General features: G+C 44.5%; 1 protein-coding gene and 1 long non-coding RNA gene across 6 annotated transcripts in view; one reads left to right on the forward strand and one right to left on the reverse strand.

Annotated features, from left to right (window-relative positions):
- Positions 1–909: 909 nt before the first annotated feature.
- On the reverse strand, positions 910–9,131 carry LOC308597878. Of its 2 annotated transcripts, XR_014013243.1 has the most exons (4): positions 8,982–9,131; positions 8,164–8,502; positions 1,385–2,140; positions 910–1,221 (listed from the first exon to the last, which is right to left on the reverse strand). It is a non-coding gene; the product is annotated as an uncharacterized lncRNA (long non-coding RNA). The 2 variants fall into 2 exon arrangements; XR_014013244.1 differs by lacking the exons at positions 8,164–8,502; positions 8,982–9,131 and adding an exon at positions 8,063–8,143.
- A 5,852-nt stretch (positions 9,132–14,983) lies between these two features.
- Positions 14,984–23,139, forward strand: part of LOC308597669 (proprotein convertase subtilisin/kexin type 5-like) — a 176,652-nt gene continuing 168,496 nt past the window's right edge. Inside the window, exon 1 of one of the 4 annotated variants that reach the window (XM_081213612.1) lies at positions 14,984–15,992. In XM_081213612.1, coding sequence (XP_081069738.1) covers positions 15,792–15,992 — 201 coding nt within the window. In that variant the 5' untranslated portion in view covers positions 14,984–15,791. The other 3 variants (XM_081213613.1, XM_081213611.1, XM_081213614.1) reach the window with 3 other exon arrangements.

Genomic DNA, 23,139 nt, shown 5'->3' on the forward strand with positions numbered 1-23,139 from the left:
CGCATACTGATGAACACTCAACCCAAACCCCATGACAGGGGCGGGTCTACTATGAAACTAATGAAGCTTCACCTTCAGGGCCCCTAATCCTGGAGGGCTCCAGAAGTGATTTTAGTCCACATGGCTTCACAATCTTTGGTCTAGTGGACCCAATTTGCATTGCACAACTCCAATTGATAATTTATGTTGTTGTATATAGCTCAACAATTCACAAGTTTGAGAGTCAGTAGCACAACATTTGAGGGTCAGTGGAATATCACAGTAACTTGAAAACTATGACTTTGACATGTGAAATATTCCAGTGCAGCAATTTTAATCAAAATCTGAGATGTGGTAGTTTATTTGTTTTTTAAAGTGATCTGCCATGGAACAGCCCCACAGAAGACAATAATGGTGGTTACCCAGACCTCATTGCTGGTTGCGAAGGGGCCCCCAGATCTGTTCAAGCTTCAGGGTCCCAAAAATGTAGGTCCGCCACTGCCTGAGGATCTCTCCCAGCACCTTCATATAGATGTTAAAAAGCATGTGGGAGAAGGCAGAGCCCTGAGGCTCCCTACAAGTGATTGCCCAGGGGTCTGAACACTCATCCCCCAACACCACTTTCTGGACACGGCCCAGGAGGAAGGAGCTGTAACAGCAGTGCCCCCAGCTCCAAACTCCTGTAGACGGTCCAGAAGGATGCCATGGTCATTGGTATCAAAAGCCGCTGAGAGATCCAGCAGAACCAGGAAACAGTTTTCACCTCTGTCCCTAGCCCGCCAGAGATCATCAAACAGTGTGACCAAGGCGGTTTCAGTCCTATGATGGGGCCTGAATCCCGACTGGAAGGGGTACAAATGGTCCACATCCTCCAGGTATGCCTGGATTTGTTCAGCGACCACCCACACAATCACTTACCGGATAATAAAGTTACTTTTGAAAGAAGATTTAATTGTGAAGTCTAAGCATAACATAGCTTGAGAGACTGCCTTCTCCCTATCCCTTATGTTATCATACACACAGTAATGGTCATATTGTTCTGCAGGAAAACTTTCTCCACATCAGAAGCCCACTCCACAGTAAGTCTAAGCAGCATATGATAGAGTTATGACAGGCACCCTCTAGCTGCACTTTCCAGAAACAAAAGAAGATATTTCTTTTTTTAACAAGCACTTCCAGCTGCATGAAAATGTGTTCATTTTGTGGTGATGTTGTTGATGATGATGATAATTTCACAAGTCTCTGTTAGGATAACAATAAAAAGTAGTGTCAGAATAGTTGCAAACTTTTGCTTGGTACCCTCAGAATTCTTCACCCCCTCCTACCCAACCAGGCTCTCACAATCCCATTCAAACTATCCTTTCCCTTCCTTCCCTCCCTCCCTCCCTCCATTCCATCTACTTACCTGGCTGCAGACATCAGTGGCAGAAGTGGGAGTTCTCTCCTGGCTTTGTGTCCAGCAGACGTCTGTGTAACTGCCAGGCACAAGCAGACCTGAGCAATTAAGTTTTCCAAAGAGCCAGTGCAGCCAAGGGCTAAGAGACCTCTCACTGCTCCCACGGCTGTTGGAGCTGGCAGCTAAATGGAGGTTGGCTGGAAGACTCAACTAAGGGCTTACCTGCACTTGGAGGAAGGGTCGCACTAATGACATAATCAGGGGCATGATGGGGTCCAGTTTGGCCAATAATTGGTGTCAGAATAAACGGAGAATGTGACAACTTTGGGGGAAACAGTTCCATTTTCTAAAATTGCCCAAGACATTGAAGCTAGATCAGCCCTGGACTAATCTAGAAAGACATTATTCCCATTCAGTGAACCAATGCCCAGAGTTAGTCCTCTAGATTTTTGCCTGTACCTGTCTAGGTGTGTTTTAAGGGCTGTCCCATAACATTTATGTTTAGGATTTTTACAACATGGACAAGTGTAATGCTGCATTTGAGGAATGATGTTCTTTAGTTGGACAATTACTCAGTTCTTCAGAGAGAAAGTATATCAATCAGTAGAGAACTAGAACTGCCTTGCTTCATCTCACTTTTGCTTAACAATGCCTAGGGAGCGTCAGGAAGTAGATGGATCACAAAGGAGATGGTTGGGTCCCTCTTTTGTCATTCTTCTTTTCTTGTCTATATGAGTCTTTTCCCCTTGCTGGTAGTCAGTGAACCTAAGGATCAAAAAGTGCTTGCTTTTTAGTGTTCCTCAGATTATCAACAAAAGCTATCAAAGCAAAGCATAAGATCTCAGGCTCCCAGAGACTTCTGAAGGTGAAAAACAGCATCTAAAATGAAAATAATGTCCTTGAAGATTTATTTTAATCAAACATTTTCAGCTCTGACTGGGAGGTTTAGAGGCTGATCCTGCCGATTGCCTAGTGCTCTTATCTCTTAGAGAATGAGAATCTGTCAGAGCTCAGGGACTTCTAGAATTGAGTCCTTCACCCTCCATTGATTTATACACATATACATGCATGTACACACACATGCACACACACAGTTTTCAGATACATTGGAAACAGGCTAAATTTGTCCACAGCTTTTATTCACCTTTTTGTATAGCATTGTCGTCTACTTTATTTAAGACAATCAGTTTGTAAAGCAGTTTAGAAGAACACTTCCTTCGTAATGAACTCCAGCAAATGAATCAATGAAATTGCTAATATCATAATGCTGTTTTACAAATATATGGTGCAATTGCATTTGGAATTCTGTCTGGTCTGGCCACTGCATCTAACAAAAGGATATTTTAGTGCCGCAAACTGTGTAGAAAAGCACAGCCAAAATGATCAGAAGGCTGGAAGAACTCTCATGTGAGGAAAGGTTACACCTTGAGCTTTTCAGCTTAGGGAAAAGATGAGTAAGGAAAGACAAAGATACATAAAATTATTCACAGTGTGAAGAAAGATGATGGAGAGAGTTTCTTTTCCCTCTCTCATCAGACTAGAACCTCAGGTCATCCAATGAAGCTGAACGGTGGGAATTTTGAGACTAACAAAACTAAGTACTTGTCCACAAAGCGCATGGAATTTGTTGCCACATGATGTAATGATAACCACCAATGTGAATAGTTTTAAAAGGGAATTACACAAATTTATGAAGAATGTGACTGTCAATGGCTGCTACTTATGATGGCTCTATATTACCTCCAGCATCAGAGACTGGTTTCTAAAGAACATGAATGGGAGAGTGTGATTGTGCTCATATGCTGCTTGTGGGGTTCCAGGAGGCTAGCTACTGCGGCAACAGGGTGCTGGATTACATTTAGACAGGCCTTTGACTGATCCAGCAGGTCTCTTCTCGGGTTCTTATGACTCCCTTGTTTCAAAGCAGAAACTAATTGTCAGCTTTGCAGATATGAAGCTGCAAAAGAGAAAAATGGAGGAAAACTCATGTTGAATCCAGATGTGCAACCACCTTCTTATATTTAGGATCTGTGTATGACTGGGGTACCAAGTTGCATAGGTGGCCCAACTGCACAGAAACATGGCTCACTGGCAGAATTCTTCTGCAGACAGCAATGCACAGCAATAGTGGTGGAGGGACTTAAAGCATGGTTCCACTCCACTGTCAACATGGATATGTCCTACATGTGAATAATGAGTGGAAAAGACCAATATTAAAGCAGATATGAACTCCACACATAAAGAGGGACTACTGCTCAAGGTTTGCATGCAGAAAATTCTGGGTTCAATCCCTAGCATCAACAGCTTAAAAAAATTGTAGGGCTAAAAAGAAACCTTGTTTCAGGCTCTAGAATACTTCTGCCAGTTGTGGTAGGCAATAGTGGACTAAATGGACAAATGGTTTAACTACATATAAGACAACTATATTGATTCAGTTCTGTTATTTGGCTAGGGGCACCAGAATTCAGAGAAAAATGTCTCCTAGTTTAAATTCTGATTTGTACTGATTGCAGATCACTTCATTCAGTATTATCACTTCATTCAATGCTATCAAATGTTCACTTGCATATATTTGCACATCTGTCTTTTATTTCAGTTGCAAAACATCATGGCATTTGTAGTCTGAGGGCTGTTAAGTCTTATGCATGGATGTTTTGCAAAACTGCCATCTCTAAAAGGTTAAAGCTATTGTGTGGAAATAATGATAGTAATGGATAGATAGCAAAGAGGTCTTAATAGTGAAAATACAGATGATTTGGCAAGGAAAAGTTGATGCAGGTTTGTTGAAATCATGATGGATTTCAGAATGGTTGCCAGATTTGGGGTAGCTTTTGAAGTCACAGAACCCTTCATATCTGAGCTGAATTTTAGTTATATTTCACTTTTTTTCTTGCCAGAAAACCACCAATACCAGGTATTCCTGCTCCCCAACTTGGTTTTACCAAATCATTTTACAGATTCATCAGCACATTTACTGGGGAAGAAACCCCACTGAACTCACTGGTGTTTTCTTCTAATTAGACATGCATAGGATTGCATTCCTCCACATGAAAACTTTGGCATGGTTGTCTCTTAAACCTTTGGGTTTAAGAATAAAGCATCTTTGGGTTATTTATTTTGCTATTTCTCAAAATAACTGACATATCAAAACAACCCATTTCAATATGAAATTTCTTCAGAATCATTGTTTTTATCTAGCCAGCCCTAGTCCGAGAATATGCAACCTCCTGGTGTAGAAAGTGTCAGGGGACTGCCATCGGAAGAGGGGAGGGAGGCAGGGGAATACAGAGGGCTTCCAACGCTTCTGAGGAGCAGCTCCTCGTGGGGAAAGCCACACCTCCAGGGGAGAAGAGACGGAAGGGACCAGCCAAGCGAGGAGAGGGCTCGGAAGATGCTGCTGAGAGCCCAAGCGCCTCACCTAGTGCAGCTGGCCAGGAGGCACAGACGCCACTTCCATCACCCAGCCTGCACAGAGGGGTTACTTGCGAGCAACCACCAGCAGCACCTGACAGAAAGGTTTTACTCAGCGGCTTAATAGTTATAGGCTCCTCTTTTGCATATGAGTTGGGAAATAGGCCAAAATGCCTTGTTCTAAAACATGACAGGGCCACAGACAAGATTCTGTGAAAAATAAAACAAAGTGTGAAGTCATTAATTTTTCAAATAAGTGAACCGATATCTCAGGCTAATTCAATGACATTAATGTGGTAGCTCTAAGATTTATTCATTAGTCATATTGCTCATAATGTGACAGCCTTCTGAGTGAATTAAGAGAGCAGAATTATTATTGGATATAGGTATTGGTGTGTGTGTGTGTGTGTGTGTGTGTGTGTGTGTGTGTGTGTGTGTTGGGGTGGGGAGAAATAATTATTCTAACACAGCAACACAGTTATAACCTACACATGGCAGCTCCACCCCATTAGTTTGTAAGCTAAGCACATGCACCAGAAGCCGAACCTGTGGTTCCGCACGTACTGAGTTTGGGATTATGAATGAAGCCTCCAGATCAGATTCCCCAGCCCTAAAATGTAAACATACATGTTCTCACAATAGCAGTCCTTGCTTAGTATGAGACGAATCACATTTGCTGTGTGTTGCAGTTAAGCTGAGTTTAGCATATGCTTAGGTGGTAGAACTTGGCTTTTCTTACTGTTCTATTGCTCATTCCTGTCTTTATGCCTGTAATTTATCCAGGCCATTGATTTTTTTCAATTGAAACTGCTATAACTGCCTATGGAAACAGATGTGCATGTGTGCGCGCACACTCTCAACACATGTAAATCAACACTCTGGCACCATGGTGCAAAGCTCCCTGTTTCCCAGAGTTGTCAACTTTTTTTCGGGAGGACGGTGCTGCCGGTGGGGCTAGAGGAGGCGGGCAGCGTCCAGCCTCCGTCTCTTCCCTGATGCCCCCCAGAACTTGGCGCCCTGGCGCCCTGCACCGCTAGCCTCTATGGGTAAGATGCCCCTGTATAAGATAATATTCTAAGCTGAACTAAGAAGTGTTTGCAGTTTCAGGCAAGCAGAAGGGAGGTAACATAATGTATAAGTTCCAGGCCTAGTGCCAGTACCTGGCACCTTCATGAAGTTCTCTGATATAACAACTGTCAATCTGAGCCTTTAAAATATGCTAACTACCAAGATATGTATATAGAGGTTCTGGCTTCCATTCTTCTGAAGTAGTGGGTGAATAACTTAATTTGTCTTCATAATTTAAATTCATTTAAAATACTCTCCATGAAGAGATGGTTTCTTCCCCCTCCCATGCTCAGTAACAGATTTTCATATTTTTTAAAGAAGAAAATACAATAATAATGATTGGGATCATAAGAGGTTTCCTCCCTTTTATGTTATACTAAAAAGGCTGTGATATTGCCCCAAAGTTGTTGGTCTGTTTGACAGCAGAACTATTCTGGGTACAGCTGCCTGCAATTAAAACAATTATGCAGATCCCATGTCTTTCTAGTTAAATTCGTGCTGGGCTTGTTTTTCCAGGAGGGCCTCTGTTAGTCTGGGCAGATAATGAAAGGAATTAAGAAGCGCAGGAGATATATGGAACCCCTCCTGAACAGGTCCTACCCGTAGCAGAAAGGTAGGTGGAGAGCGGTAGCTCAGTGGTCAAACCCATGTTTTGCATGCAGAAGGTGTCAGGACTGGTCGTTGTCCTCTTCAGATCACCACACAAACGCTTCTTGTTCTTTTATAACTTTTTATTGCGTATTAACAAAACAATCTTATAAACGGTTCTTAAATAGTATTCCTCAGAGTCACTTCTTTCAGATACCTTCTGAGCTCTGCAGATACCTTCTGAGCTCTGCTTCTCCATGACTCTCAAAATGGCGAAGGCGCCCTTCCCTTCACTTTCCCGCTCTTTTTTCTAACCTCCTGGCTAGAGCTGGCTTGTATCTCCCCTCCTCCGAATCTGAGCTAGAACTGAACCCTTGCCTTTCCTGGGAACAGCCGGTCCCTCCCTGTTGCTCTCTTCTCTTCAATTCACTGCTCTCCTCCCCCCCTTGGGGAATGCTTTCTCCCTCTGAGAAACTGGAATCTTCTAACTCTAACTCTTCCCTGACAGAAGGTCCTCAAGTAACACTAGGGAAGACATCGGCCTGAACTCCTGGAGTACCACTGCCAGTCAGTGTAAAAAATACAGAGCTAAATGGACGAATGATCTGATTCCATCTAAGGCAACCTCCTATGTAGTGTTCCTACGACCTTCTTCACAGTTCCCATGGCCTTTTTCACTTCAGCATATCCTCTAACATTTCCCCGATGAAAATAGGAATTTCACATTCCATAATGATGATTTTACTATTTATACCCCACACATCTTACTGGGTTGCCCCAGCCACTCTGGGTAACTTCCAACATATATAAAAACATAATAAAACATTAAACTTTTTTTAAAAAACCTTTCCTATACAGGGCTACCTTCAGACTGCTTGGGGATCAGATAACTCCATACCCTCCAACATTTCTCCAATGAAAATAGGGACATCCTAAGGAAAAGTGGGACATTCTGGGATAAATCAGAAACCGGGATGGCTTCCCTAAATTGGGGACATCCCTGGAAAATAGGGACACTTGGAGGGTAAGAACTTTATAGCTAGGCAACAAGCTCCTTGGGTCTCAGCCTGCTCCCTGGGGACTATCTGAGATACTGGAGCAAAGTGCTTATACCCTTGGACTAGGACTGAACCAAACATACTCACTGTTGTTGTTTCATATTAAAATTGCATTCTCTGAATCAACGTGTTTATTAGTTATTAGCCATGCAAACATTGGCTGTCTTTTTAAAAGAAGTTTTCTCTTTCATTTACTTAGTACTACCTTAATTTCATTTAATATGCACCCCACCTTTCAGTTTATACCAGATCCAAAAGGTGTGTTAGACCTACAGTGGAGAGGCAAAGGTTCACATGCTGGCTCAGCCATGAAATGTAATGTATCTTTGCCACTATCCCCCAACTTAACTTCACTTACTGGGCAGCTGCTGATAAGGCAAAAGTGAGAAGAACTGCCCTGCACTTTGTCTAATGGAAAAACTAGGACACGATTCAGGCAAAGTTAAGCACTTGTGACATCTTAGGATAGTACCTCCTCAGACACACACCAGGGTTCCTGTCATTCCATGAGCTACTGGTCTCTTGTCAACAATCATATTTGCCATAGGCCCATTTTCTTTACCTTGCTAGCCAGGTGCAGGAGCACTTATGCCTCAGATCCTGACCGCAAGCAACCAGCTGGACTTGTCATTTCCTCTTGCTCCTGCTTGTGGAATTCCTTACCTGTCCCTTGGCCCTCTCATTGCCTCCCTCACGCTCTCTGTCCTTTCTTCATCCACTGCTGTTCCTGAGCAGCAGAAACTGTGCATCAGGGAAACACATGGAAGGGAAATTATTTTCTGTCTGCTTCTGCCACAGACATTTAGCCTTATGACAGACAGCTCTAGCAGAAAAGCCAGCGTGGCTGGGCATCGAACAGGACCATAGAGTTGGAAAGTGGGGGGGGGGGGGAACGACCCTAATCTAGCTCCTTCTGTGAGACAGGGCACTTCATTCCCTTCTACTTTCCCTCAGCCTTATCAGATCACCCAACTGAAGGGCCACTTTTCCTAACACCAAATCCTTTTTGCTTTACAGCCGTTGTGATAGGTTACGATTATATTAAGCTATAGATATTACTTCATTTATTTCTCAAGATGAGAGGAGTTAGGTTTTCATTGGGCAATGTTTAAGGTTTCATTTGGCAATGTTTAAGGGAGGCGGGTGGCGCTGTGGGTTAAAACACAGAGCCTAGGGCTTGCCGATCAGAAGGTTGGCGGTTTGAACCCCCGCGACGGGGTGAGCTGCTGTTGCTCTGTCCCTGCTCCTGCCAACCTAGAAGTTCGAAAGCACGTCAAAGTGCAAATAGATAAATATGTACTGCTACAGTGGGAAGGTAAACAGTGTTTCCGTGCGTTGCTCTGGTTCGCCAGAAGCAGCTTAGTCATGCTGGCCACATGACCTGGAAGCTGTACGCCGGCTCCCTCAGCCAATAAAGCGAGATGAGCGCCGCAACCCCAGAGTTGGTCATGACTGGACCTAATGGTCAGGGGTCCCTTTACCTTTACCTTTAAGGTTTTATTTCAAAATATTTCCTCTTAAACAGATATTCACAAAATGTGCATGCATAAAATAAAACCTTTAAACGAGAGAACTATAAGATCCATGGTGGGAGAAGGAGACTTTTGACTGTCTAACCTGATCTTTCTGCATTACACATATTCACTATGCGAATAAATTTTTAAGAACTAAACTAGCTCCTATACTGCTATTCTCATTTTATTTATTTATTAAATTTGCATCCTGCCCTTTCTCCCAAAGGCGTCTAGGGTAGCAGGGTGGCAAACATCAAGCAATAAAACAGTAAAGGTAAAGGTAAAGGGACCCCTGACCATTAGGTCCAGTTGTGGCCGACTCTGGGGTTGCAGTGCTCATCTTGCTTTATTGGCCGAGGGAGCCGGCATACAGCTTCCATGTCATGTGGCCAGCATCACTAAGCTGCTTCTGGTGAACCAGAGCAGCGCACGGAAACGCCGTTTACCTTCCCGCTGGAGTGGTACCTATTTATCTACTTGCACTTTGACATGCTTTGGAACTACTAGGTTGGCAGGAGCAGGGACCGAGCAACGGGAGCTCACCCCGTCATGGGGATTCAAACTGCCAACCTTCTGATCAGCAAGTCCTAGGCTCTGTGGTTTAACCCACAGCGCCACCCTTGTCCCAAAGCAGAGACATCCTAAGAACATCCTAAAAACAATTCCAACACAGATGCAGACTATGTGACAGGAACAACAGGAAGTAGTGGAAGAAAACGTAAAGCAAAGTGTGTGTGGGGGTGTGTGATTTGCACCTTGCCTACTTCAGGGTTTATAGATTTCAGTGAAGGTTTACTTAAGTTTAAATAGTTTCAGGATTGCGTCCTTGGTTTTCTCCCAGAATAACTGAAACATTTTTGTGATTAATCTGATTTCCACATGAACTGTAGCAGTTTAATTTCCCAGCAGTGGAATAGGTGGCGGCCTCAATATAAAGAAATATAGGGAAAAATGCACCTTCACTTCAAAAACTAGTTAACGTTCCTCCAAGACTTTATACATGAAATCTCATCTCATACAAACCAAACACACTTAAAATAAATACACAATAAAATGCTTGGGACCAAAACGGACGTGACACAATCAAGATTGTTCTTTCCCCCAGAAGCTGCTATTAATCCCACTGGAAAAACAAGAGCAGCAGAATACAACACAATGCTTGCCTTTTCCACCTCTCTCTCCAGCAGGGCTAGAGGGAGGGCTTCTTCAGGGGCAATTTCAGTCCAGAAAAAAGGAAGGGGGGAAGTTAAAGAATAACTCCCCCCAAAACCACTTCTCCAGTCAGCAATGGATTCCATTTACCCACCCTGTGGCTTTTTGAAAGGATGCTGGTGTAACCTTGAAAAACAGTGGCTACACAGGTCACACTATTAATCAGCTGTTACTTTTGGAGGAGTGGAGTTGCTTCAAGTCAATGACAGCACCCTTGCCCTTACACCTTTAATGAATATCTCTTGAACAGCCTTGACGAATGATGATGTTGCTTCAAAAGGTCTAAAGGCACATCAAATACTCAAACATAGTGTGCTTTATCATAATTTATGAAGTAAATAACTTGTAACTCCAGCATTTATAAACACAGCGCTGTTATTACAGATATAGTGACCTGAAAAAATTACAGGATCTTCCATACCCACTTCAAAGAGGGTGCACTGCATACAGAAAATCCCATTAAAGAGGAATACCCAAGATAATAGAAGCCTCCTTTCCTTCCCTATCAGCATGGTGTGGCTTTTCTAGTTGAGATTGGAGAACTTTGGTTCATTTACTTAGTTCCCTAGACCTGCAATCAAAATGGGAACAGTCTCAGTCAAAAAGCCACAAGCTGTCTTCACTCTATAGACTTATTGCTAATGAGTGAGGATTTGCCCCCTGGAAGGGAATGAGATGAAAGGCAGCTTCAGCAACACACACTACCTCCTTACTCCCTAGTACAGACTAACAAAAGTCATCAACCACAACTGTTAAAGAAACACTAACAGTAATTTTGAAAACCCCAACATTGCCAACATTTTAAGGTTTATAATAAAATATAAGCCCCTTGTTTCTTGCTGACAGACTTTGCCCCTCCAAATGTTGCACCCATGCTTATGAGGTAAGGTAAAAGGTAAGGACCCCTGGACGGTTAAGTCCAGCCAAAGGTAACTTTGAGATGGACTTATGAGATGGGGCGCCTTCAATGACTGACTCGAACATAGTTTTGGTGGTAGTGTGGTGACATTAGAAATGGGAAAGCACCCACACATTTTTTTAGTCACTCAAGCATGTGTGTGAAATAGAATTAGGGCTAAGCTAACAGGATCAAGATGACACTTGCACATTCTGAGGTGCCCTCAATACTTAGGGAGACTGGAGGCCCCTTCCCTTGTACAGGAGTGAATGGTGAGAGCGTGCGAATGAGATGCCAGGCTCAAAGCAGTTCCCTTTCCCTGTTGTAAATACACATCATACATATAAAGTACATTTAAAGCGGATGACTCCCCTCTTGCCAAAGAATAATTGGAATTGTAGTTAGAGGTGCTGTGAAGGGAAAACTACAGTTCCTGGGATTATTGGGGGGTGGGGAGTTATGTGTTTTAAATAATGCACTTTAAATATATGGCAAATATTGTAAGATTGTGGAAATAAATAAATAAGGAAACTATGTGCAAACCAAAAGCCAGCAAGGTTATCACAATTTTATGTGAGGCAAAATATACCTACGTATATACTCAGCTTTAAAACACAAGAAATTTATTCTCAGCTTCTGCTTTAAGTCTTGGTGTCTTGAGATATATATATATATAGCTCAAAAGTCACTCAAATGTACTTCCATTTCTCAACTCAAGTAGAATATATTTCCAATAAGAAGTAAAAAGAAATATAGAGTCACAATATTTTTTTATGAACTGATGTTTCACATAGCCATACAAGCAATGAAAGTAGCTGATGCGAAGTTGGAAGTTATAGTCCTGTCAATGGGGAAACTCATAATGGCATGGAGTGCACTCTGTAGAATTCTTAGACCCGATAAATCAATAATATGTCAAAGCCAGCATTTATGAATGAACTCATTTGAAAATTCATCTTTATTTTATCTCTTCTTCTGATGGGAATACAGAACAGAACAGAAACAAAAGATTTTTTCACAGAAGTCATTATCCTTAATTTGCTTATGCCAGCTCAAACCTACTGACCTGGACAGGACTCCCTGAGAGAGGGATGGCTATGTAAAATAACTTCCCCTCATTCTTAAGCACAGCCAGAGGAAGTAAACTGCATACATACATATTCACATTCTTGACACAAGTTCCAGTTCTCCAAGCTGAAGGGGGGAAATCAAGGATAATTCATGATTTTGTTTATAAGGAATAAATTGGAAAATATATTAATATCTAGTGATTAATTAGGATTAATCACATTAATCCCAATTAATTAGGATTATGTCACATTGACTGCTCAAATATTGCCGTTCAAATGTAGCTTTCCCTCCTGACACTCATCTCCTTTAACAACATGCCCTTCCATCATAGAGCCATAGAACAATATCCAGTTACCTCAGGAGCAGCCAATGTACGGTCAATGATGATGGGAGTTGTAGTCCCACAACATCTGGGGGGCACCACATGGCTGCCCCCAGTAACCTGGTCCTCAGCGTTCTTTGCTTAGGTTGCTTAGGTCTCTCTGTATGCTGGCCAGTTGTTGCACGTATCAAAAACAGCTGTAGTTGGTGGGAGTTGCAGTTCAAAACAAAACAACTGGAGGGCAACACATTGGTGAATGCTGCTTTTTAAAGCTTCATACTGTGGTCGAAATCACCCTGTTATTAACCCATCAGTGAACACTTCTCTATATGAGGTTAATTCTACTACATAGTTACATTAGAGACAAATAAAACCTATGAGTACCAAGAAGGGAGGAAGTGGATATGGGAGAGAAAGTCACTGTATTGATAATGCTGTTGTATATTTGAAGTAGAACATGAAAAGAGTCGTAACTGTTTTCTCAAGAGAGTGCTTTCGTCAAACTCTCAGAAAGTCTTTCTTAGAACCCGTGCACATCTTGATTACTTGAAATATATCTGCACTGGAGTACTGGAAGAACATTACAAGCAGACAGTTAATACCCAAAAGGAATTGGGGTAGGTGGGTGCTTGTGTTGGAGGTCATGGAACAAACTTCTTCGTTGGTGATAAGACTAAAACTGCGCAGGTGGTTTACAATAATAGTTCTAAATATATATCAGTCACATCAGGGCTTCATGAGCAGATCTATACATAACAGCATAAACTTGTGGCACAACTTTTTGACATACCTGTACATATAAGATAGTAACTCATGTTATGATGGGATTCAGTTTTCTGCATAAAATGACCAACTTGAGTCTTATAAAATGTTGCACTTCCACAAATCATGGGCTGCATCTTCAAGGCCCTTCATTGCCAGTGTTGAAGTACAGTTGGATCAGCTTCTGTGCATGGAATGGAGGAGGACACCAGGCTCTCTCCATCGGGCAGCAAAATATCTTGGACCTGTCCTGCCCTCAAAAAAGGAATGAGATGCTTCCTTGTTGTGTGGGAGGCTGGGTGAGAAGGACGGACGACCCAAGTGCGGATATGTGTATATCTGAAGCAGAAGGGGCAGGTGTGCAGCCCTGGACACTCCATTTCCTCTCCCTCAGTTTGTTCGCCCCTTTCACTTCTCCATTCATCTGCACTCACATTCCCAGGGCCATTCTGGATTTCCATTATCCATTTCCTTTCTTCTCTTCTTCCTCCAGTTTTCTATGCCACAGCTTCACGCTCAAGTTACCTCAACCCGCTGGTTTCAAGCAACCAGGAATGGATACCTTCCATTTCCTTTTTGTGTGAAGAGGAGGGGAGAGTGCAAGAGCCTGAGGGTCTTACCAGCTTGTCCTCATAACAACTAATTATGGTCTGTTCCTTTTGAACTGCATTGCTTTTGGATTGCTTCTGATCTGGTGACACTGTTGATGAACCTTGGGTATGATGAAACAGGTGTACAAAAACTGAAGATGTTAATGATTCGGTCTAATCATTAACTTTCTTAACTAACTAAAACCTTTGGTGATTGCTTTGAAGTAACCTTAAATCTTCTGCCATGCCATTTCCCATGTTTGCTCAGCAGAAACACAGAAGTTTATAAAGCTTCTATAAAATTCACAATTCAACACAAATTCATGTTTTAAAACTATCATTAATGTGCCAATCTAATCACCAAATTAACAAATAACTGGTTTTACCTCTACTATTATACAGTGGCATTCAGTGTCTTGTGTACTCCAATTAGTGCTAGAAACAGATCCAGCAAATGGCTGGCTTTTATATTTCCAAGGGCCTTCCCCTACCATAAGAGCTTTGTAATGGGCCACGGGCATAGCCAAGGGGGAGGCAGCTGCCCCCAAAATCAACGCAAATGAGGTTCTCCCTCCCCAACAAAAACCCTGGCTATGCCCATATAGTGGGCGTAAGAAACTCAGTAAGAAACTTCCAGATGGGAGCTTCACTGTAAATGGGTCATAGAGATATAGCAAATGGATATCTGGCAATAATTTAGTGTGTTGCTTTTAAACTTGTTTGTATGAGGAACACCAGTCCCACAATAAACATGTGTCTGGAAGCACTACTCAGCCTGACGGTGCAAAAAGCTTCCTGAAAGAAACATCATCATTTGAAGACTATGCCTTACTGCAGACTCAGCTCTTCACCCTGCCTAGGAACATTTTGCTTTTGTTTTAACTACATTTCTCTCTCCCCCCCACCTGTTTTTTAAACCACGCTCCAGGAAGAGTACGGTGAAACTGAAGCACATGCTCCCTGCTTGGGACTTTCAGGGGGTCTTTCAGTGAGTTCTGCTGCTGCTGCTGCTGCTGCTGCTGCGTGGATTCTCGCTCTCGCTCGGCCCAACGCAGCTGCCCGCATTTTAAAATACTAGTAAACTGCATTTCTTGTACGTTCCTCTCTGTCTGTCCAAAAACGCACCGCGGGCTGTACTCTTTTTAAAAAAGCGACTCCCCTCCCTCCCCGCCTGGCTCACGTCTTCCCAGTCGAGTCAGAATCGGGCAGCGCTAGGACCAGGCGTGCGCCCGGAGGAGAGCGAGGGAGACGGAGAGACGGCGGGCATCGGACGGTAGGGGAATCGAGAAGCTCTTCTATGCGGAGAAGGCGGCTGCTGCTGCTGCCGCTGCCATTTCCCCTCGCTCTCCGCGTTCCCCTTCCAGAACCGGGAGGGCGGCGAGGAGGAGGAGGAGGAGGAGGAGGGGGAAAGAGGGAGGCGACCGAGCCTGACTGAGCTGGGGCGCTGGGCTGCCAAGACTCACACACTGCCGCCGCCTGCTGCTGCTGCTTCGACTCTGCACAAGTGAGGAGGAGACGGGGAAGGGAAGCGAGACGCACCGAGCGCGGAGAGGAAAGCCCCCGAGAAAGAGGCAGCCCCCTCCCTCCTCCCCCGAGACTCTCGTGGCGCAAGGAAAAGGACGCGAGCTGCAGAAAGTGGGGCGGGAGGCTCGGGGTTTGCTGGAGAAACAAACAAACTTTCGGCGCCTCGAGGAGCATTGGGCAACGTGGAGGCGCTGGGCCACTGAAGCCCCTCGGAGCGCCCATGCGCTGAGTCCAAGTTCTGGCTGGCTTCCTTCGCGAGGTCCCTCTCGGTTCCCGCGGCGGGCGAAGGTGCCCGGAGGTGAGCGGGGAAGCCCGCCAAGAACAGAGGAAGGAGCCGAGAGAAGTTTCTTTCGGAAGAGCAAGGCGCCCCCGGGGAGGTCTTTTCGCGCGCCGCCGAGATGGGCTGGAGGAGCGGCTGGGGCTGCTGCGGAGTCCGGAGCGGAGCGGACCTGCTGTGCCTGCTGACCCTCTGGCTGGGCTTCTTGCTCCCCGCCTGCAGGACTCGCCTCTACACCAACCACTGGGCGGTGCGGATAACCGGCGGGAACCACGAAGCCAACAGGATAGCTAGCAAGTACGGCTACATCAATATAGGACAGGTAACCCTCCGGCCGAAGGGCCCCCGCGCTCGCCCCACGGCTTCGCGTCCCGCCGGGCGGGGAGGGGGAGGCGGCGGCCAGGCAGGCGCACATCTGCCGGCGGGGAGAGGGCAGGAAGCGGACGCCCCTCCGCGCTCATCTCCGGCGGGCGGGCGGCGCAAAGGGCAGGTAGAGGTCTGGCCAGGTCTTCCCTCCTCCTCGTGCGCGCGCCCCAGAGTTCTGGAGGAGCAACTCGCGGTCTCTGAGGGAACTGTTTCGGTGGCTGCGGAGTTGAGACCGGGGGGAAGAAGGGCAGGCCGATTGGGGAAGGGGAGAAGCGGGCGGGGGGGGGAGGACTGCGAGAAGGCTGGGGAGGGCGGCGGGGCCAAAGCTCCCTCCGACGGGGGCATCTTCCTTCGCCCCGGGGCTGCAATGGGGCGCTGCTCGGCAGCTTCTGAAAACGGGGAAAGAGCAAAGCCGCCGAGCAGCCGTTCCCAAACTTCCTGTGTTGAAGAGGTAAGGGGGGGGGCGACGACTCTCCCTCCCTTCTCCGCTGCCCCGAGGCTCGCGCCCTGCCCGGAAGACAAGCCCGTGGATTTGCTCACTCTTGGGCTTCGGCTATTAGCCGCTCCAGAACTCACCCGCCGCCCGGAACACGCAGCTCGCGGGTCGGAGCTTCGCCAGGCTCTGCCTGCGTTTGAACCCCTCACACCTTTCCGGTGGGGCTTTGCCTCCAGGCTGCTTGCTGAAGACATGCTAATAGGGCTGGGCGTTAATCGGAAGGAATGGCTCCCGGCTTTAAATCTCCGAGGAGGGGGAAGTGGAGGGCTGAGGAGGAGGAGGCGGCGCCGGTTTGGTTTGTGACCCTTCGTCGGTCGTAAAAAGGCGACAATCGCGCCGAAAGCTGGGACGAAAACCAAGGGAGCCGCGCGCTGCGCTGCCGACCAGGTGGATTTCTCGGTTCCCCTGGAATCCTCCCCGCGCCCCGAAGGGCTGGAGCTGGTGGGGCTCCGGCGCCTGAGTCAGAAAGCAGGAATTTGATGCATCTGCCCGGATGCTTGCTCTGCTTCTCTCCGGGTTTTCATTCTGCTGCTGGGGGGGGGGGCAGCTCTCTCTCTCCCCCCCCCCCGCCCTCAGCAGCTAGTAGTCGGAGCTCTCGCAGTTTACAGCCTGGCCCTTCCCCGTGTCCTGAGCTCTCCCTTGCTCTTTGTGCAGTGGACTTTGAGCACAGCAAATGGAAATCAACATTTTAACAAGCAGATGGTGTGTGTCCCTCCTCATAGAGGGGCCAAGATTTCGCCTCGGCTTCAGCCAGCATAACAGAGAAGGCGGCGGGGGGAGGCGGGATCACATTTGTACCATTAGGCATCAGCCCTGGAACTTTTCACTACTATGGATCCCCACCCCACCCCCCGCATTTGGGAAGTATAATTAGGAATACCTACTCCATCAACTCCACTCTCCAATTAGGACACAGGCTTCTGAATCTGATGCTGAAACTTCAATTGTGCTAGAACCTCAAGCCCCCCCTTAATTAAACAAATTTCTGGTAGTGGGTAAAGACTTCATCATGTTGGTGTTTTTTTTTTAAGATGAATGATGGGGAAAGTTACAGAGGCTTTGCTACTGCATGATGCCTTGTGCTGACCACTGACCTTTGTTGAGGGGACATCGGAAAATGAATGACAAGAATACACACTGAAAACAGTGGAGGCTGTCTGAAGGCCCACTGAGGGAGTCGCCAACTGGGCACCCATGGTTGCACATATCCCTACAAAAAGCTTTCCCTGGTCCCTCCCTCCACTTGAAATTAGGCTTGAAATTAAAATTCTGTTGTATCCAATATAATATGTTGCGATGTGTGCTTGGTTGTGTTTCTGCTGCTCGCAGCAAGTTTCTCTGGTTTGCATATGTGTCCATGAGCCCAAAAAGGTTGGTGACCCCATGACCATTGGAAATAATAGGAACAATGAATGCCAATTGACATGACATGCTCAACTAATTGACTGTCAGGAGCAGAGAGTGGCTAAAAATTCAGCTGTCCTGCTAAAATCCAGGGAGTGTTGAAACCATTATGCAAGAGGAGGTGTAGGTGTTCAGCTTTGTAGAAGAAATGTTCAAGTCTTCAAGAAACGTTTTGAGGAATACTATGTAACTTTCAAAGTGCTTTAGAAAAGTACTTAAGCTTCAGTGGTATTTCTACTGACTTTTCATTCCATATATTTGGTTGGCAGGTTCTTTAATGCAGATGTTTGGGAGATGTCTAATGTTTGAATTAAAGTGGGCTTGCACTTATCTGACTTGATTTAAATTTACTCGTATAGGAAACACCTGGAATTTGCAGAATCCACAGATGTTTGGTTAACAAACACCTGGAACTAGCTACATCCCCCTGCCAAAAAAGAAAAAGGCAATGAGAAAATACTTGGACCCAGACAAATGCAGTCACTCAGTAAGGAAACACCTGCTGCATGCAGTAACACTTAGAAAATACCCTGCTGCTAAACTGTCATTCTAGACAAGATGGAAAAATAGATTCTCATTACTGACAAAGTCTCTGTGATAACACATCACACATTTTATGGCACTTAGCCAGCTAAGGTGTGAAGCATGCAACCCAGAGCATAAGCCATGGATGGCATGGTTATAATAACACACAATAGAGTTTTGCACTTATTCTTTATGACCCCAGTACAGGATAGTGTTTCCTTCTGGTTAACATATTTATTACACAAATGCAGAAGTCTAGGGCACCAGTTTCAACCTATACAATACAGATCTTTATTTTATGCTGTAAGAACCCATAAAATACACCTGAGCTATCATACTATCAACCTCTCCCCTACCAACTAGCTCAGATCAAAGGACAGTAACACTTGTTCACTTTTGTTGTGTCATAATCAGTTCACACATACTGTATGATTACAGTGAAAGTTTCAAGAAGTAGTTTATTATGGCCCTTAATTTGAAGAGCTTTCTCTCATCTTCTATGAAAATAAAGTGTTACTGCACAGGCAGTGTAGAAATCTTTGCATAATAAAAGTTGATGTCAGCTGCTGAAGTTGTATACACTAAAATACAGTCAAAAGGGACTGATCTACAGTCTACCTGTTTGTGCTCAGTCAGATAATAAAAACTGCTAGATCAATGAGCACAATAATGCAAATACTGAAGTGTCATTCTATGCTGATCTTGACTAGAAGCAGCATTTTGTGTAATAACAATAAACTCTTCCTGTATTTTGGTATTGGTTATTCTTACTTCTGTTTCTATAGTTGAATCATAGCAATATGATAGATAGATAGATATAGATAGATAGATAACAGAATACCCCTTTGATTAGAATTTTTTTAAAATCACAGATTATTATTTTCTCATGTTCCATGGCTCAATAAGACTTATATAGGCATGAATTATATATTACATGTACACATAGTACTATTGTTAGGTTACTCAAGTAATACAGTGAATAGGTGTCATGAGATTGCTTATATGTAATAATGCCACACACCGGTAGTATTAATAAAATACTAGTTAAGCTTCAACTTGGGGAGGATAAATATTGGACAAGTCTACAAGAAGAACAGATTCCTCAGATTCAGAAAGAGATAGTCTCCACTACTGGAGAGTTCCAGAGCTCTGTCTAGTCAGGTTATGTGAGATCAATTTCAACCTGTTATTTCCGAGGTTGTGGACAGGCTGCTTCGACGAGTGAAAGCAACTACCTGTCTCCTTGATCCTTACCAATCATGACTCATAAAAGCGAGCCAGGCGGGTTGGGCAATGGGGTGGTGAATGTTTCCCTCTGTGAGGGTATCTTGCCTGAGCCCCTTAAAGAGCCACTTAAAAAAACAAAACACCAACCAATGTGGCCAATTATTGCCTGGTCTCAAATCTTCCATTCCTGGGCAATGGATAGGGAGAAGGCCGTCTCTCAAGCTACGTTATGCTTCGTCAAACCATTTCCCCATCTACTACATTTCCCCATCTCTAATTGGTAGAAGCTCTCTGAGGTCTCTGACAGAGACTGTTTCTTTCCTAGCTATGTTACTTGTGAATTTTTCAAGTGGAGAGGAACCTTGCCTCTCCTGCATGCAAAACATATTCCCAACCATTACAGTATTGGAATGATGTGCTAGTGTGGATTTTTACATTGTTGATTAGTACAGATCATGGCATTGGTCCAGCTAGCATTGCTTTACTATAAGATATACCCATCAATGAACTATATGTGACCCTCGCAGGTACAAACAAACATTCTGACCTTTTTGTTTTAATTATCACCTTTCTATAAGAAAGAAATAGACTTCTTTCAAAAGTAACTTTATTATCTGGGAAATGTAAGTGATTGTGTGGGTGGTCGCTGAACAAATCCAGCCATACCTGGAGGATGTGGACCATTTGGACCCCTTCCAATCCGGATTCAGGCCCCATCATAGGACCAAAACTGCCTTGGTCACACTGTTTGATGATCTCTGGCGGGCTAGGGACAGAGGTGAAAACTGTTTCCTGGTTCTGCTGGATCTCTCAGCGGCTTTTGATACCAATGACCATGGCATCCTTCTGGACCGTCTACAGGAGTTTGGAGCTGGGGGCACTGCTGTACAGCTCCTTCCTCCTGGGCCGTGTCCAGAAAGTGGTGTTGGGGGATGAGTGTTCAGACCCCTGGGCTCTCACTTGTAGGGAGCCTCAGGGCTCTGCCTTCTCCCACATGCTTTTTAACATCTATGTGAAGGTGCTGGGAGAGATCCTCAGGCATGGCGGACCTACATTTTTGGGACCCTGAAGCTTGAACAGATCTGGGGGCCCCTTCGCAACCAGCAATGAGGTCTGGGTAACCACCGTTATTTCTCCTGGGGGGCTGTTCCATGGCAGATCACTTAAAACAAAACGAAAAACGAAAAAAACCCAACCCTCCTACATCTCAGATTTTGATTAATATTGCCGTACTGAATTATCTCAAATGTCAAAGTCTTTTATATGACAAGCTGCCATTCAATTATGCAAGCAATTTAATTTGGAACACTTCATTAGACAGAATGGTCATAGTATAATAAACAAAATTGGTATTAAAATGGTATTAATATTATTAACTTGACAGAGGTGAAAGATGACTAAGTACTGCTCTAATCTATAGTTCAATGGATGCAGGGTTACATATATCTGCCATTACCTAAGCATCCAAGGTCTCTGTTTTTTTGCTGTCCTTTGTATTCCAAAAAATGGCAAATACTCCCAGGGAGATTGTTTAATTGATTTACTTTTAGGACAATAATTAAGAGGTCAGAAAGGCAGTGATTATATTGTCAGCAATTCTTAACAGGTAACAAACTAGTTTACCTTAGCAGGTTTACTTTTAGGACATGAGGTAAGAGGTCAGAAAGGCAGCAGTAGCCCTGTCAGGAATTCTTAAGAGGTAACAAACTATTCTTGTTCATATTCACTTTTCTATGTGAATTTGTAAAAGAAATTGTGTATAATTTTATTCATATATTCCTCTTATTCCGTTTACCACATTTTCTGACTAGTTCTTTGATTCCCACCCCCCTCAAGCAGACACCTTACAACAGGGGTCCTCAAACGATGGCTCACGGGCCACATCCAGCCCCCAGGGTCCTAAATCCAGCCTGCCTGGCCATTTCAGAACCCGCCGCAAAGTCCGAGGTTGAAACGCCGCACCGGGTTTGCCTCAGCCTCCGGCTCTGCCTCAAGCTCATTCCCCAATCCCTCATTCAGTCCCTCTGTCGCCTCTTCCCGGTCTCTCGGCACACACGGATTTCACACGGCGCACATGTCCCGCTTGAAGTCAGTGGCAAACACCTCTCTCGGTTTCCATGGGGTGGTGCAAGTCAGGCCCGCCTTTTTGTTTATTTCCCCATCCAAGAAACCGACCAGCCACGGTGGGGGTTGCAGTTTGTTTCTTTTTTGTTGCTCTCCTCTCCTCAGTTCCCACCCGGGAGGCAGAAAGGCTCCGTGGCGTCGCCCAGGCCTTGTCTCGTTTCCCAAGAGATCTCTGATATCGGGATTTTTAAAAAGAGGCTTCCCCGTAATGAAGGGCGACTCCTTGGTTAGGGAACTGCCGTAGTACAAACAGGTCCAAGTTGCAATCCACAATTCCCCAGCCTCTTGAGCTGCTCCTTCTCTTTTGAATAGGGTTACTCGTGAGAAAACGGCTCCTGTCTCTGGAGTAAATTCAACCCAGAAGGAATGGGTTCCCAGTCTCTGCCCTAAGCTCATTTAGGGAGAAGTTCTTTGAGTGAAATTCTTAGTAAATTTTAAAAGGGTGGAGTGGGGCAGAACCAGGGTGGCATCAAAATCTAAAACCTATTTATTATTGTGGATTTTTAATAATGTTGCAGTATATATATATGTTTGAGCACTGACCATTCATATTTTTTTCAAACTATAGTCCGACCCCCAACAGTGTCCCTGGGACAGTGAACCGCCCCCCTGTTTAAAAAGTTTGAGGACCCCGCCTTACAACCATCATATTTGAAGGGGGCAGGAAATAAATCTGGAACAATTTTTTTCTCTCTCTGTAAATTTTCTTGCAGTTCTGCCTAATTAAGGTTACTGTTTAACTTGAAAGTTTTCATACTTCTACAGTTATTCAATGGGGCTTACTCTTAGATAAGTGTGCATAGAATTGGGGCCTCATTTGAGGATTAGCAAAGGCAAACATTAACCTTGAACTTTTGAAAGTCAATGGAAAACTTAAAATGTTGTTTTTAATATGATGAAGTTTTGGGCCAAAAGGCCCAAAGGAATAGAAAACTTTAGACTTCAGTGAATGAGGAAATTCTTCAGAACTTATGAGTAACAGGAAATATTTTTAAAAAGAGAAGACAAGAGTCAGATCTTACAAACCAGTTCTTAAGAAAACTGTTAATATTGATACTAAATTAATTTTGAGAGAAGTAGTAGTTGAATATTTCACTTAATCGAAAATATTTAGTCAGTTAACCTGTCAAATACTGTTAAAATATGGTCAAATGTTGAAAAATACTACTCCAACGTTTAAGGTTATGCTTAACTGAAATAGGCACACTGCAGAAACTTTTTTCCTCTCCCTGAAAACTACCTCACTCTTCAGCAAATTTCAGGACTGTAAAACATTTTCAGATATGAAACTGTTTGCTTCCTGGCCCTTCTTCAGAGCGAAGGCAGT

The sequence above is a fragment of the Podarcis bocagei genome (genome assembly GCF_964188305.1).
Source record: "Podarcis bocagei genome assembly, chromosome: 11".
NCBI lineage: Eukaryota > Metazoa > Chordata > Lepidosauria > Squamata > Lacertidae > Podarcis > Podarcis bocagei.